Here is a 17,962-nt window from a genome sequence, read left to right as displayed (position 1 = left end):
CTGTGGTGAATTCTCCAAGATGCTTGAAATATCATATCTGCCAACCACAAAGACAACTGTGCACAACCTGGGAGAGTTGGTGCTCTTTTAAAGGCATAGGGTGGTCATACCAAATATTCATAATATATATATTTTAAGTTTCCTGAACTTTGTATAATGTTAATTGATAAGTAAAAATCACTCATGGCATTTTTTGGAAAACATTCTCACTATACACCATTTTTAACTGCCTTGAATCTTTGAAAAGACCATCTCTAAAACCTGTGAACGGCGACATCTCTCCCTCTGGCAGTTGGCTAGGCAGCTACTGAAGAGTGGAAGATGTATACTGTCATGCAATGTCAGCAGGTATTCTTCTGTCAACTGGAAGCGTGCGGGATACTGCACCCACAGCTGCCATACACAGTCCAGGAACAGCAGGAACACAGGGGCCTACCGGAGAGCAAGCGACATGATGCATTTCATCAAAACCACTTAGTTGAATTCACAAATTGCATAAGTTTCACGAGCATTTCTTTTAGCAAGTTCAGCTTAAATCAACTTAAATATCGATTGAACCGATCGCTGTGATTACTTATAAGGTTGCCTATGTAGGCAGCTCACTAGGTTTTGGAACAGTAATGAGGTTTTTATACCTCCTCTTTATCACTGTCCCGGTGGTAGTTGATCCGGCTAAGGAATTTGTGTCCGGCCATTATCCACTCTTTCTGAAGAAGACCCTGGAATCCAGCGACAGTCCTGCAGTGAGGGTCACACATCACCTGTACCAGACTGCACACCACACAGTTCATGTCCCGATCCTCTGGCTCTGAAAAGACACAGTGTAAAAAACAAACAAACAAACAAACAAAAAAAAAAGCGGATAACAGAAAATTGCACAAAATAATAAAAAAATAATATTTTTTTTGGCTTTAGAGTAAATAATGCACTGAAAATAATTAAATAATTTTTATATAATCATTATTTAGATAAAATATATGCTCTGATTGTATGACCCACTTTTGAAACATTTTTAAAAATGTTTATCACTTTTGAATGAAATTAATATCAAATGAATCTTACATCAAAGTTGGTTGCCAACCGAAAACAGCCAATAGTTAGGCTCAACCAATGGCTTTATTTTGGGCGGGACAATCTGTTTGCCAAACTACAGAACTCTTTAGAGGACAAGGCAGGATTTTTCTTCTGAAATAGTTTTGCGTTCCCTTGTATTAGTTTTGCGTTCCCTAGAAATACATTTACAATTGTTTTACTATAGTAATATTGTAGCAAACAACCATGTAGTAACCATTTTTTGGTGGAAACTATAGCTTTAATATTGTAGTAGCCTTGAACGTTCCACGCTGCTGCTTTTTTTTTATTGGCAAAAAAATGGTTTTACTCTGGTTTTATATCGTAGGCTATAGTAACCATAGTTTTTTTTTTGAAGAAACCATGATTTTACTGTAGTAACACTGTTGTAACCATGATTGTAGTAACCATGTTTTTTTATTGGAAACCAATATTGTACTTAATAACTTAATATTGTAGACTGTAGTAAGCATAGATTTTGGTAGTAATGTTGTAGAAACCATGACTGTAGTAGGCCAACCATTTTTTTCTTTTTTTGTTTGGTTTGTTTTTGAAGAAACCATGATTTTACTGTAGTAACACTGTTGTAACCATGATTGTAGTAACCATGTTTTTTTATTGGAAACCAATATTGTACTTAATAACTTAATATTGTAGACTGTAGTAAGCATAGATTTTGGTAGTAATGTTGTAGAAACCATGACTGTAGTAGGCCAACCATTTTTTTCTTTTTTTGTTTGGTTTGTTTTTTGAAGAAACCATGATTTTACTGTAGTAACACTGTTGTAACCATGATTGTAGTAACCATGTTTTTTTATTGGAAACCAATATTGTACTTAATAACTTAATATTGTAGACTGTAGTAAGCATAGATTTTGGTAGTAATGTTGTAGAAACCATGACTGTAGTAGGCCAACCATTTTTTTCTTTTTTTGTTTGGTTTGTTTTTTGGGTGGAAACCATTATTTTTTCTAAAGTACTTAGTAGTAACTATGAAAAGTAACCATGTTATTTGTGCAGAAAACCACAGTATAGCGTATTCATATAGTAACCATGAATAACCTTGTGGTTATTATAGTTTTTACTACAAATACCATGGTTAAACTATAGTTACTGTAGTAAAACCATAAAATAACATAACCAAAATTATGCTTTTTTTGTTGTTGTTACAATTGTTTTCGTTTTCCTGTGTTATTACTATGGTTTACCTAAGAATATCATGGTTAAATGTAGTAAAACCATAAACAATAAACCAAAAATTCCCGCCCTGTCCTCTAATGGATCCATTGCCAAACAATGGAAGACAGGGGGAATGTTTGAAACTTGTTTGAAAATGATACACAGTACATTGTTACAACATCTCAGTATATGGATTTGAACAATGTTTTAGGTGGTTTCATCACCCTCTCTTGGTGTATATTATTGCTCAGCGCACATGTGGTGAACAGGTTTCACTGTGATAGATGGGAGTGTCCGCTTTATCTGGCAAACTCATTCCTGAATTTATTCACTGGTTGTCAAGACACCGAGAATATTGATGTTTATTGGCGGCCAACTGGGAGTCACGCTAAGAAAAACAAACGTTTTAGAGGACTATAAATTGAAACGAGAATTTAAAGAATTGGAGGGCACTGCCAGAGGTCACTGTTCATAGGTTTATGGGTTAAGAAAAATAACACATTTAAAAGGTGTGGTAAGGCTATTCATTTTTTCTTCTAAAAGGCAAAGGGTGTGATTTCTGTATCACTAGCCTAACCAAATGGAAAAGGTTTTGCGAACACTCCCCCTGTCTGCTATTGGTTGTATAACTTTTTTTTTTCATCTATATCATATTCTATGGCAACAAATGCAGCTATACTGGATATTGACTACACTAAACAAACAGATCAGATGGTTGTTAATGATCAATGTGACTAACCTTGGAGAACAACAGTCATGTGACCTCCTCTAAGCAAACAAGCAACCTCGGTGGCTTTTCTCAAACAACACCTGCGGAGACACAAAACATCAAACACAGCAGGGCAAAACGCACACTGTACACACAAAAACAGAGCACGATTAACTGATGAAAGCAACATCAAATGTATTGACTACGTAACATTCCTAATCTAAAAGGTGCACTACGTGTACTTTTCCACTTTTAAAAACGTCTGTTTAAAATGTACACATTGGTCATGAAAAAGCTGTTTATTCTACATGAAACCAACACATTTTTTCACTTTCGAATCCAAAACCAATTATGGAAAGGAATACTAGCTTACTACTTACAACTAATACAGCACAGTATACAACGTATACTGCCTGCAATTTTATTATAATTTGTTTTCCCTAAAAACATTTGGTAATAAGTACAACAATGTTGTATTCTTAAACATTAGCTAACATAAACTTACCAATAATATTGCACATATTAATCTTAGTTTCAGTTAATTTCTACATGTAATAATACATTTAAATAATTTATTTGGTTGTAAATGGTAACATTACTTGTAGTCTGTGTATTACGAACTGAAATGAACTTCCAATGAACAATAGTATTTTGATGAATTAGCATTAACCAAGATTAATAAATGCTGTTAAATATATTGTTCATTGTTTATTCAAGATACCTACTGTAATGTAGTAACAAATGTTAATAAATTGTAAAGAGCTACCAATGTTTTCAAAAGACTGCTACATTGCTGTTAAGGTTAAAACTAAGTATTGTTATGTTTTAATGTGAATAATGCTAGCTACATTGCTTTAAACACCAAATTTGTGTTTTAAATGAAAAGGTCACTAAGAATGTAACTTTAAGAACCTTAAACGAATAGTTCACCCAAAAATGAAAATTCTCTCATTGTTTACTCACCTCATGCTATCCCAGATGTGTATGACTTTCTTCTGTTGAACATTTATTTTAGAAATAAGATATTTATTAGATAAATAAGATCTATATTTCATCTTTTTAGGTCCTGGCAATGCATGTGAATGGGCACCAAAAGTTTGACGCTCAAAAAGCACATAAAGGCAGCATAAAAGTAACCCATATGGCTCCAGTGGTTTAATCCAATTCTTTAGAAGGGATCTGATAAGTGTGGGTGAGAAAAAGGTCAATATGCGAGTCCTTTTTAACTAACTATCTCCGCTTTCACTTTCGCATTCTTCTTCTTTTGTTTTTGGCGATTAGTATTCTTCATGCATACTGCCACCTACTGACAGGGAGGAGAATTTACAGTAAACAAGGACTAAAATATTGATCTGTTTCTAAACAACACCTATCAAATCACTTCTGAAGATATAGATTTAACCACTGGATTCAAATGGATTAGATTTATGATGCCTTTATGTGCAATTTGGAGCTTTAAAATTGTATTCACTACTTACAGAGCTGAGATATTCTTCTAAAAATCTTAATTTGTGTTTTGCAGAAGAAAGAAAGTTATACACATATGGGATAGAATGAGGGCGAGTAAATGATGAGAGAATTTAAATTTTTGGGTGAATTATCCCTTTAGGACTGTGGTGAGCTGGGCATGGCAGAGCGATGTCTGTGGAGAGCGAGGTTGGGCGAGGAAGAGCTTTAAGGATTGACACCTGTGGGAAATCACCTCTAACAGCTGTGTTGTGTTGCAGTGAGAGATGACGAGGGATAAAAGGGCAGTCCAAATGTTACAGTACAATTTAATGGTCTCTGGCAAGAGTTTTATTTATTGGCCAAAGCAAATAATTACCCTCCTCATTTTAGCACTTTGTAATTTTGGTATCTGCTAGCGATTCTTGTTTCATGAATTGTTGATAGAAGCTTCAGCACATTCAGAAAAATCTTAATTTGGCTAATAGGTAATCTTGATTTTCCCCTGGTATTTTATATTATCCACAATAATATAACCATGCATGTAAATTATTGTGGTATACCATATTACCAAATAGTAGCACAATGCATCAAGGTATCAACTTGAAAAATTAAAATAGTTATTTTGCATTATTATTCAATTTTGTGTATAATTTCTGAGTCGAATCAAATAATGAGACAAATAGAGACACTGAGCTATAATTCCAGTTCATTCATCACAATGGAACCAGAACATTGAATTGTGGGATACAGTATTCCATGCAGTGTGCTCTGCTGTATATAATGCACCTTTTGGCATATGTAGGTCATCTGGGTGTCCCATACTGTACATACAGAAAATTCACATACTGTACACAGTATACCTACAATATACTACATATATAGTATGAGCAGTATGTTAGTACGCTATTCTAAACATATGCATGAAAAAGTATCTATACCTGGTATAGTCAAGCCAGCGAGTGCTTTCAAGTGTAGAAAGCCACTTGTCGTCTGGCACTGATACAGATGACGAAATGTCTGTGTGACAAAGAGAGAAACAATTAAATTGCACTGACAGATGGGAATTTTCCAGGATTATATGGTCTCAAACAACAACGGACAATGCAAAAATGCAGCTGGTTAAAGAAAAATGAGCAGAAACTAAAATCTGGTGCAGCCGCCCGCCTCTCTGTGGTGGGATTTGTCGGGCTGCTCTTTGAACTCGCACCATTGTGAGGAATGTTGTGGGCCAGCGTGGGTATAACCACAGTAGGAATGTGAGACTAGACAAAACATCAATTCTGTATCGCAGTAACACTAACATGTATCTTTTCACACAATGGAAGCTCTTGACCTTTGTACATGTACTTTGTACACTAATTATTGATTATGGAAGTCTGAAAAAAATATATATATATATAATCTGGAAGACAAGTTTCCAAAAAAAACCAACTCTTTTAAATAAGAATAATTTACACAATCTTTTTCTGCCACCTTGGCCAAAAAAAAAAAGTCTCATTCATTAAGTTTTTTAAATGCATTTAATCAACATTATCAAAATACATGTGACATCAAATTAAGAGTTAGGTAATCCAAAATTAATCAGATTAGATAACCTAAAAACTATAATCAGGAGATTTTGTTGCTGATTGCTCTTTCTTATGTAAATTGTAAACGATACTGGATTGCAATTTTAAAGTAATTACCCAGCACTGCTGACTACACAAGAAAAACACATTTAAATGAGACTTTTTAAATCATCAGGTTATTCTCTAATTTTCCCAACACATGTGCACACTAAACAAGCTGGTAGGCTGGGGTAAGGGCAAAAATCTACCCGTGTTGATTAGTTCATGCTTAAATCATTTATGACCATATCTCGATAAAAGAAAACAGTTAAAAGTGTTTACATGAACATCCATGTAGTCGGCTTAAGAAATCTATTTTTTTTTTTGTTTTGTTTTTTTGGCATTGAATCAAATGTGTTTTGAGAGCTTTGGAGGAGATTTTCAGAACATAGCGACTTACATGTTAGTCTTCAAGGTTCCTCACACAAAGCTATGAATATAAAATGCTCTTGAATGGAAAAGAGCTGCATGAAGATTTTTCAAACATTCTCCTTTTGTGTTCCATGGGAAAAATAACAGCAAAAAGGTTTGGAACAACATGAGATTAAATAAAACTGAATATTCATTTTTGGCAATAATTCCTCTAAGCAATAATTTCTTGATTAATGCCAACTGGTATAATAATGATTCAGTCACTGAAAAATAAATATATATATAATAGAGTACTGACCACCCAAACAAAGAGTTTGAAGTCTTGTACGAGCCAGTTGGACGTCTGGTGGAGACGGAATTTCCTCCCCCAAATCTACAATGACACAAAGCTGCTGACCGCCAAACAGTACCAACTCCAGATTCCTGCAGACAACAAGAGCTCCATTAGCCTACTGACCCAGTAATAAGAGTTTGATGAATGTTTTACTGCTGCCAAGGGATGTCAACTTGATCTACTCTGGAAAACATGAAAAGACCAACCTGATGTCATCCTTCTCATGGTAGATGTTATTTTGGAAGCTGGCCATGCGTAGTAAGTCGCTGCCACGTGGATGTCGCCAACACCATCGCTGAGGGGGAGGAGTCCAATCAAATATGATTCAATGTAAATATTTGACCTACAGTATAACAGGCTGTTGAAGTCCACATTACATGATGCACAACACCTGTTTTACTTGCGAAATGTGATTTATGATGAGAAAAATATAAAAATAAATAAAAAAAATAGTCTTTATATGAGGTGAGGGGATGACAAATAAGAGGGCTTCTGTGATGTCAGTAATATATGCAAAGAACAACATCAGGGTAAATCATGACAGAACTAATTTGTGGGTGAACTTTTCTTTAAAAACAGTAAATAATGTTAATTCTGATTTCACGTTGCGTTTGAAAGAGGCTGGAGTTTTGTCAATGAATGTAAGCAGTGATGAGAATACACTCACTGGGATTCGTCCCTCATTGAAGTGGGCAAATGTTCTCTTGAGCTCTGTGTCCAGGACCCTCTGGGGAACCACATTGAATCTGGGCAGACTACATGAACATACAAGAAAACGAAGTCTGAGCAGTTTCCACATGGAACGTAACAAGACTGATTGGATGTGCTTTGAGGTCAACACAGCTGAAATTTTAATTTCACATTTGTTGACTGTACTTGCAGGCACAGACATACACGTAAACATTTCTGTGTAAACAGACGTACAGAAAGTCTGCTTTAGCAAGGGCTGTTGTTGGAATAGAATACTAGTATATTGCATATGGAAAACTTGGAATACACTATGTAAACAATATGCAATATGTAATGCTAAATGATTCAAACAATTACAATTACATTGTAATTGTGTATGTCGTCACTACATCGCATGTTTAATTCAGCAAGTGGTGTCCAGTTAAAATCTGAAATAAATATGCAAATTTTGCTAATTTCATCAAATAAAAAAAAATACTTTTTTACTACTGGTTTATTGATCACACTGGAAAAGGTCTTCAGTAGGTACAGTAGTATAACATTGCAAAATGCCATACCATGCTATACAGTATACTGTACATACTGCATACTTCAAAAAATAGGTGTAGTATGGTAGTATGCCATTCTAAAACACCATTCTGTGCACAAAATATATACAGTGCATCCAGAAAGTATTCACAGCGCTTCACTTTTTCCACATTTTGTTATGTTATTCCAAAATGGATTCAATTCATTACTTCCCTCAAAATTCTACAAACAATACCCCATAATATCAACGTGAAAGAAGTTTGTTTGAAATCTTTAAAAATAAAAAACGAAAAAAAAAAAAAATCACATGTACATAAGTATTCACAGCCTTTGCCATGACACTCAAAATTGAGCTCAGGTGCATCCTGTTTCCTCTGATCATCCTTGAGATGTTTCTACAACTTGATTGGAGTCCACCGGTGGTAAATTCAGTTGATTGGACATGATTTGTAAAGACACACACCTGTCTATATAAGGTCTCACAGTTAACAGTGCATTTCAGAGTACAAACAAAGCCATGAAGTGCAAGGAATTGTCTGTAGACCTCCGAGACAGGATTGTATTGAGGCACAGATCTGGGGAAGGGTACAGAAACATTTCTGCAGCATTGAAGGTCCCAATGAGCACAGTGGCCTCCATCATCCGTAAATGGAAGTTTGGAACCACCAGGACTCTTCCTAGAGCTGGCCGCCCGGCCAAACTGAGCGATCGGGGGTGAAGGGCCTTAGTCAGGGAGGTGACCAAGAACCCGATGGTCACTCTGACAGAGCTCCAGTGTTTCTCTTTGGAGAGAGGAGAACCTTCCAGAAGAACAACCATCTCTGCAGCACTCAACCAATCAGACCTGTATGGTAGAGCAGCCAGATGGAAGCCACTCCTCAGTAAAAGGCACATGACAGCCCACCTGGTGTTTGCCAAAAGGTACCTGAAGGACTCAGACCATGAAAAAAAAAATTCTCTGGTCTGATGAAACAAAGATTGAACTCTTTAGCCTGAATGGCAAGCGTCATGTCTGGAGGAAACCAGGCACCGCTCATCACCTGGCCAATACCATCCCTACAGTTAAACATGGTGGTGGCAGCATCATGCTGTGGGGATGTTTTTCAGCGGCAGGAACTGGGAGACTAGTCAGGATCAAGGGAAAGATGAATGCAGCACTGTACAGAGACATCCCTGATGAAATCCTGCTCCAGAGCGCTCTGGACCTCAGACTGGGGTGAAGGTTCATCTTCCAACAGGACAACGACACTAAGCACACAGCCAAGATAACAAAGGAGTGTCTACGGGACAACTCTGTGAATGTCCTTGAGTGGCCCAGCCAGAGCCCAGACATGAACCCGATTGAACATCTCTGGAGATATCTGAAAATGGCTGTCCACCAACACTCCCCATCCAACCTGATGGAGCTTGAGAGGTCCTGCAAAGAAGAATGGGAGAAACTGTCCAAAAATAGGTGTGCCAAGCATGTAGCATCATACTCAAAAAGACTTGAGGCTGTAATTGGTGCCAAAGGTGCTTCAACAAAGTATTGAGCAAAGGCTGTGAATACTTATGTACATGTGATTTTTTAGTTTTTTTATTTGTAATAAATTTGCAAAGATTTCAATCAAAATTATTTCACGTTGTCATTATGGGGTATTGTTTGTAGAATTTTGAGGAAAATAATGAATTTAATCAATTTTGGAATAAGGCTGTAACATAACCAAATGTGGAAAAAGTGAACTTTCCGGATGCACTGTACATACTGCATACCTAAAAAATGGTAATAGTATAGTAATATGTTCTTCCAAATAACTCCATGGTTCTCTGTCAGAGTGTGATACAAATGTAGCAAATTGAATCCATTGTCCTGTGTCAAAAATTACATTGTTTACTTAATGGCTATATTATATATTATATATATATTTTAAGGTCAGTCCCAGTTTTTGGTGGCCTGTCCCCGACTGGAACTGTCCCCGGAAATGTCAGAGTTTTCAAGACAGCATTCATAGTGAAATATTACATTGCAACAAAGCCCGAGCAGCAAAGCCTACCGTGTGCTGTTTATTTTGTCCAGTGTAATTTGTCTTCCTTTACTGATTACTTGGTTGTGCCAGTTTTGCCATTAAGAACTTGACCAGGCGATTTAAAAGAATTATCATCATTGTTATGATGATAATTCAAAGTAAGCTACAATGCTACAAAGTAAGGCACATACTAGCGGTTTATGTTATCAAGTTATGTTATGTATTTTATAACAGGTTATGAATCTGGCACAGGAATGTATTGCACAGTGTAACAAGTGTAAAAGTAGTCAAATTAATCCCCGCATATTAACAAATAAAATAAATAATTGTATCTTTAATCCGTATGTGTTATGTATATCAGCGCTATCGGCCAACCATCCTCTCTCCCTCCCTCTCGCACTAGAAATATTTACACACTGACTAAAGGAAGCACCTTCTCACATATTTACTCATTTGTTGTATTAACATATACCCATAATAAATTTTAAATAAGAATATGACATTAATAACATGGAAAAATAAAAATGTATAATAAAATATCTGCAAAGATTTGTAGAGTAAGTCAGTACATTACAGCATAGATTTGCACCTTGCAGGGAATCCCAGTGAAAAGGAGCAAAATAAAAAGGTAGTAATTAAGAAAACAGGTACCGTACATATGAGATACACATCAATTTTGGTAAAATGGTATTATAATAATAATTATTATCATTATTATACAATATTGAATATCTTTGTGTAATATGATAAAATATGTTTTCAATGCTTAATGTTTACATTCTTCGCCGTATTCCATGAAATTAAGATGCGCAAAGTACTGTAGAGTCAGCTGCAATAGTTCCTCATTGTTTATACATGTTTGTTTAGTTCACTTTTATGCCACAGAGTCATCTGTACAGCATAGAAAAGAATGAAGATGAAAAACTCATTGAAGATGAAACAGAAGACTTCTAAAAATGACCAACTTTACCTCCGTGTTTGAATTTGATTGAGTCTAGTATTCAATAGAGCATGCTTTGTTCACTTTATATATTTGCCAGATCAACTTAGATTTTCTAATTTGTTCAGATAACATAATAACCTGTTTTTATTGAGTAAACTAATGGCACAATGGCAATGCACTGATATAATGTAAAAAAAAATAAAAAAGTTAATTCCACTACTTGTTAGTTTACTAGACCTTTTTATTCAAATTATTTATTTATTTAATTTTATTATCACATTTTATTTTAAATGAACAAAGTTTTAAGGTTACTAAGTTTAACCAAAATCATTTCTTACAGTGCTTAATTCAGCACATTACCGCATTCACCATGGTCAAAATACATAAAATCCAATTTGTCACCTTTTTAATAAGTAACATGAAATTTCAATGACCTATTGAACACTGAACTTGAAATGTCCTTGTTTTTCCATTTCAGAAATATGGCCGCCTTACTATATTTGTTCCCTGGAGCAGGGGCAGAGCAAGAGGGTGGCTAGATCTCGCAATAACCTTTTTAATATATTTTCTTAGGCAAATTGAATGTTTCTTGGCGATTACTAGCAAAACACACAGAAGAATTTTCAGGTGTGTGCACCAAGCGTGTGTTTTTGGTCATTCCTTTAATGGGATCCCTTGAGCCGCAAAACTCCTTTGAGATCCACCGTTGTTCTCGTGAGGGTTTCCACAGTGCAAGCATTTCTAAGTTGCAATCTTCACCATGTTTTCAAAGTGCAAGCGGAGGAGTCTATCTTTGGATCCTGGCACATCTGCTTTAGTAAGTCCTGCACGCCAACTCTCGTTACACGTGTGTTCGTAAAATCAGATGGAAACTCTTTTGATTCCTTTTATGCTTCCAAAACTGAGTTTTCCTAACTGCACATTGGTTCATCAAAATCATAAAAATTTGAATACTCAAATCAGCCTATATCACACTAGCGCTATATTTGATTTTAATGGGAATGACAACAAGGCTGTGAGGGATAGACATGCAGCCTCTTCAATGTGCAGTACTGCAGTTTAAAGAGTTTTGGGGTTTTTCCATGGACAAAACATGTAAATATCTGTCCAAGAACATTCAGTATACAAGGAACTCCAGACAACATGAGTTGTGGCAAATAGAAAAAGAGATGGTAAATCTATCCCTCACAGCCTCATGCCATTCCCATTAAAAATCAAAGATGGCGCTAGCATGAATACGGTCTTTTTCATGTACAGGCCCTTTTCACAGACTGTGATGCCGACTAATTTAGCACCTTAAACACAGCAGAATTTATTATTATTATAATTTTATTATTAACTATTATTTTAGAAACATTAACATAATTGTTTGTGTTAAATTACTCTGACATAAATTTATTTTGTAAGCTGCTGTGATGGGGTTTTAAATACAGCAGAGGGCTGATAGTAAATTTGGTGTCTTCGGACACTTTTTCCTCTTTTGGAAGGTGATGAAAATGTAATAGTGGAATTTTCTCTTTTGCTGTTGGAGCAAACATGAATGCTAATAAATATGCACCAAATAATATTTGCTATGGCCTCCTATTTACCACTATAGAAGTTTATCCCACTATAGCGTTCCAAACACAGTCCATACAATTTCAAGAAATGCATTAAATGTACAAAATATTTTGGAGGGACTTCATTTGGGGGATTTTCTTGGCATTACAGGTTTGAATTTGTGGCATTTTTGCCAACAGCCCTGGTTATGTTCTGTTCCTGCCCCTCACCGGTGTTTAAAAAGCAGATAAATACCCTCAAGAGGTCTGAAAGGAGATCTGTACCTGGTGGACATCTCAAAGCGGTCATTGACAGAGCAGACCCTCCAGCCAGTGGCTCCAGTTCTCTCCAGCTCCTGCTCCCAGTCCGATGAACACTCAAACCAGTTCATGTCAAGGTCACGCCGCCTGTTGCTTAGGAACTGCTTCATTTCTATGGACATTGAATGCTTAGATTGGTTACAAAATCCGGTTTGTCGCAAAACCTCCCGTGAGCAGCAAACTCAATTGGTTTGCTGCAGAGGTAGTGCACTGGTGAAGTGAACATGAATTGACCACAAATAAACCTTGACAAGGTTGATAAAGGGCCAGAAGGTGACCCGTTTCAGATTACTTTCCATTATTCATTTGGTTGACGGTCACTTTCACTCTCAGAGATGTGGCTTAGCTCACGTTTCCTTCTATGATTCATTTCAATATCAAATAATTGAATGAGTACTGCTAGAGCTGGGCAATATAGATAAAACAATTATATTTCAATATTATCCTTTTGACAATATTTTATATATATATATATATATATATATATATATATATGTATATATATATATACATATTTGCTTTTGCTCTGAAATGTGTTAAAAATGGTGACTTCTTTCATTCGGCAGTACAGTAAAACACAAACACAATTGGTAACACTTTACAATAAGGTTCTATTTGTTAACATTAGTAAATGCGTTAAGTATCATGAACTATCAAAGAAAAAAACTATTCCCTAAATTCTTCCCCCATTCATCCATCATGAAGGTCTTCAGCTGCACAATTGTAAATGGTCTGCACTTCCACAATTGTAAGGGGCCTTAGTCACCACTTTATGTGATTCTAAATTGGAGACCGGTCAGAACTGCAGGCAGACCAACCTAGCACACGCACTCTCTGCTAGCGCAGCCACGCACTTGTAATCTGGACAGTATGTGGTTTGCCGTTTTCCTGCTGGAAACCCACTTCTGTATGAGTGTGATATCCGATTCCTCAGATGTGCAATACATTCTTAAAAACATAGGCTTGGGAATACTTCAGTAAACCTTTTCAGTCAACACCATTCAACCACCATCCACAGAAGCCATACATCAGAAGTGCCACTGACTTCGGTCTCTTTTGAGATGGTATGTAGATTGGTGGAATAGTGTTTTGTGGTCTGACATGTCCACATTTAAAAAAGTTTTTGGAAAACATATCTGTTGTGTTCTCCGGGTCAAAGAGGAAAAGGACCATCCAAGATGTTATTAGTGTCAGGTCCAATTCTCTGTCATGGTATGGGGTGTGTCAGTACCCATGTCATGGGTAACTTGCACATTTGAGAGGGCACCATTTAATTGGAAATATGGCAACACATACTGCCAGCCAGACACCATCTTTACACTGTTGATACACACCCCCTTTTGGAGTGTATGGTTGTATTTTCTGGACCTTTTGGAGTATGGACACAGTTGTAGTATCTTTTGAAAGAAGACACTTTGGGCTTTATTTCCCAAGTTTCAGAATTAATATATGTTGTTATTTTTTAAAGCTAGAGAAGCTGACGTTTATAGTAAAGGAAACATTTTGTGCTGAACATGTTTTTATAATCTAAAAAACTATAATAAAAGTGCCAAGACAACCCAGAAATACAATGTTCTCAAAGCCACAAGCCTAAAGAAGTTACGTTTCAAATTTGAAGATGATCTCACAAAAAATTAGGTTCCTGCAAGCATTTTTCTCTGAGAATCGCTGCCGGTATACAGAGTAAAATGAAGGCTCCGCCTTTCAAGACGGCATAACATTTGACCGCACTTCCAGGCTATTATGAATAAAACTATGCCGCATTTTTAAAAATAGACTTTGGAGACAGGCTCATTTTGTTTATGAGACTCCAATATACACTCACCTAAAGGATTATTAGGAACACCATACTAATACTGTGTTTGACCCCCTTTCGCATTCAGAACTGCCTTAATTCTACGTGGCATTGATTCAACAAGGTGCTGAAAGCATTCTTTAGAAATGTTGGCCCATATTGATAGGATAGCATCTTGCAGTTGATGGAGATTTGTGGGATGCACATCCAGGGCACGAAGCTCCCGTTCCACCACATCCCAAAGATGCTCTATTGGGTTGAGATCTGGTGACTGTGGGGGCCATTTTAGTACAGTGAACTCATTGTCATGTTCAAGAAACCAATTTGAAATGATTCGAGCTTTGTGACATGGTGCATCATCCTGCTGGAAGTAGCCATCAGAGGATGGATACATGGTGGCCATAAAGGGATGGACATGGTCAGAAACAATGCTCAGGTAGGCCGTGGCATTTAAGCGATGCCCAATTGGCACTAAGGGGCCTAAAGTGTGCCAAGAAAACATCCCCCACACCATTACACCACCACCACCAGCCTGCACAGTGGTAACAAGGCATGATGGATCCATGTTCTCATTCTGTTTACGCCAAATTCTGACTCTACCATCTGAATGTCTCAACAGAAATCGAGACTCATCAGACCAGGCAACATTTTTCCAGTCTTCAACTGTCCAATTTTGGTGAGCTCTTGCAAATTGTAGCCTCTTTTTCCTATTTGTAGTGGAGATGAGTGGTACCCGGTGGGGTCTTCTGCTGTTGTAGCCCATCCGCCTCAAGGTTGTGCGTGTTGTGGCTTCACAAATGCTTTGCTGCATACCTCGGTTGTAACGAGTGGTTATTTCAGGCAAAGTTGCTCTTCTATCAGCTTGAATCAGTCGGCCCATTCTCCTCTGACCTCTCAACAACAACAAGGCATTGGATGTTTTTCCCTTTTCACAACATTCTTTGTAAACCCTAGAAATGGTTGTGTGTGAAAATCCCAGTAACTGAGCAGATTGTGAAATACTCAGACCGGCCCGTCTGGCACCAACAACCATGCCACGCTCAAAATTGCTTAAATCACCTTTCTTTCCCATTCTGACATTCAGTTTGGAGTTCAGGAGATTGTCTTGACCAGGACCACACCCCTAAATGCATTGAAGCAACTGCCATGTGATTGGTTGATTAGATAATTGCATTAATGAGAAATTGAACAGGTGTTCCTAATAATCCTTTAGGTGAGTGTATAAGATCATATACAGTTTTACTGTGCAACATGAATGCTGCTCAGATTGGGAAGGGTAATTCTTTCAGGCGAGATTGCATGTAAACAAAGGAGACTATATCCATATTTCTCAGATTTATCACTTTTATGGACAAAAAGTGCTATTGGATGTTTTTCAATGAACGCTTGCAATGGACAGCTGACACAAGTATGACGAACTGGATTCATCTGGCGATCGTGATTTCATAACAAATGCATGAAGTCCCAGTTTGATATTGCATGTTTTCATTTGTACTCCTTGCACAAATAACTATATTGCTGTTTCTGGAGCATTACTATCGTGAAACAGAGATCGGATATTAACGTTGAACCCTTAGAACTTTGAAAAGATGTATAATTTTTTACATTAATTACATTTATAGACAGTAAATTATATTGTAAATGTAAGCAGAGTGACGTCACTCCCGAGTGCGGTGAAATTGCGTATCAACAGGTTAAAGGAATGTCCCTGCACTCTCCAGAAGGACAACTTCAAACCACATACTGCCTGGATTACAACTGCATAGCTGTGTAAGCAGAGATTGTGGCTGCTGGCCTGCAGTCCTGATCTGTCTCTAATGAGAGTGTGTGGCGGATTATGATGCCCACAATATGGCAACGAAGACCTCCTAAATTGCGCAGCTGAAGACCTGAATAATGGATGAAAATGGATGCGAAAATTCCACTTTCTAAATATAAACTTTTGTATACATTTTTGAATGACAAAAACAAATTAATAATAAATCTGATTAATTGAAATGGACAGTTTGAAATGATTCATGGAAATGAACTGAACTGAACTCTAATGGCCATAAGGTGGAATCGAAAAACTTATTCAATGATGCTGTTCTTTATGAAACTTAATGGTAGGATTTTCTATCTTCGCTTTTATCTTTTGTGTCAGATTGGCTTTTGTATTGATTATCAGTGACTCACCAATACTACCCAAAGCAGCGTTCTGGAAGGAGAGAACGGTCCCAGGTTTCAGTGGTTGATAGGTCTTTGCAATGGTGTATGTTATCTGCAAGCACATTTAAGGAGTGTGGCATTTAGTACTCTGATGATAAACAAACACATACAGTTTTCACCTACTTTATTTATAATTTGTTATGTTTTCTGATATTGAAGGGACAATTCACACAAAAATGTAAATTTTATAATAATTTACTTGCCTCATGTTGTTACAAACCCCTATGACTTACATTCTTCTGTAGACACAAAAACAGAGGTTTCTTCCATTGAATAGAAAACTGATTAAATGAAAGTGAATGGTGACCGGCTGTCAGTCCCTAACATTCTGCCTACCATGGTAAATGGTAAAAGGTCTGCACTTATATAGCGCTTTTTTTAACCTTAGAGAGTACTAAACCGCTTTACACCGTGTCCCATTCACTCATTCAAACACACACTCATACACCAATGGCGGCAAGGCGCTAGCCTACCATTGGGAGCAACTTGGGGTTCAGTGTCTTGCCCATGGACAGTTTGGCATACGGAGTTGTGTGGGCCGGGAATCGAACCGCCAACCCTGTGATTAGCAGCCGACCCGCTCTACCACCTGAGCCACAGCTGCCCAAGAAATACATGTCATACATGTTAGGAACAACATGAGGGTGAGTAAATTATGGCACGTTTTATTTTGGGTGAACTATCGCTTTAAGACAAACCTCCACAGCTTGGGTGTCAGGTGTGAGTCTGTCAAACAAGAAGCACAGAACACGCAGATCTCGGCAGTACAGCACCAGTTCCTCTGGGGTGAACTTCAGAGTACAGTTGGGGGTCACCAGTTTGGAGCGAGATGGTCCCACTGCAACAGACACATATATATACATTGAATTCAACATCAAATGCATCAACCCATTGTAATTATGTTATGTGACATATTTCTGAGTGAAAACGGACATGTAAAAATGTGATTTTATCCATCAGGAATTATAACTTGATTTGAGCAATAATAATAATTTGATTACATGCGTGAAATATGACCTGGACATGATCTTGATATCTAATAGGCTGGGTATTGATACAGATTTCCCAATTCAATTCGATTTCGATTCACAAGCTTTTTGATTTGATACCGATTGGATTCAATAACGATTCATATGGGTTTATTTCAGTTATAATGTCCCTTTTGCTTACATATAAAAGAAATGATCTCCCAGCTAATGCTGCTAATTATAC

The 17,962-nt window shown here is 37.0% G+C and overlaps 1 protein-coding gene across 5 annotated transcripts in view; it reads right to left on the bottom strand.

Annotated features, from left to right (window-relative positions):
• The window catches only part of LOC127657473 (myotubularin-related protein 11-like), a 50,867-nt gene that overhangs the window by 10,738 nt on the left and 22,167 nt on the right, over positions 1 to 17,962 (bottom strand). For all 5 annotated transcript variants that reach the window (XM_052146276.1, XM_052146275.1, XM_052146279.1 and 2 more), the window contains 10 exons: positions 17,449 to 17,588; positions 16,718 to 16,802; positions 12,712 to 12,859; positions 7,389 to 7,476; positions 6,928 to 7,016; positions 6,686 to 6,810; positions 5,347 to 5,425; positions 2,990 to 3,060; positions 636 to 808; positions 262 to 432 (listed from right to left, as the gene is read on the bottom strand). In XM_052146276.1, coding sequence (XP_052002236.1) covers positions 262 to 432; positions 636 to 808; positions 2,990 to 3,060; positions 5,347 to 5,425; positions 6,686 to 6,810; positions 6,928 to 7,016; positions 7,389 to 7,476; positions 12,712 to 12,859; positions 16,718 to 16,802; positions 17,449 to 17,588 — 1,169 coding nt within the window. The remainder of the gene's footprint in view (positions 1 to 261; positions 433 to 635; positions 809 to 2,989; positions 3,061 to 5,346; positions 5,426 to 6,685; positions 6,811 to 6,927; positions 7,017 to 7,388; positions 7,477 to 12,711; positions 12,860 to 16,717; positions 16,803 to 17,448; positions 17,589 to 17,962) is intronic.

The sequence above is a fragment of the Xyrauchen texanus genome, chromosome 17, assembly GCF_025860055.1.
Source record: "Xyrauchen texanus isolate HMW12.3.18 chromosome 17, RBS_HiC_50CHRs, whole genome shotgun sequence".
NCBI classification, from domain to species: Eukaryota; Metazoa; Chordata; class Actinopteri; order Cypriniformes; family Catostomidae; genus Xyrauchen; species Xyrauchen texanus.
This window is presented reverse-complemented; position numbering and strand designations above follow the sequence as displayed.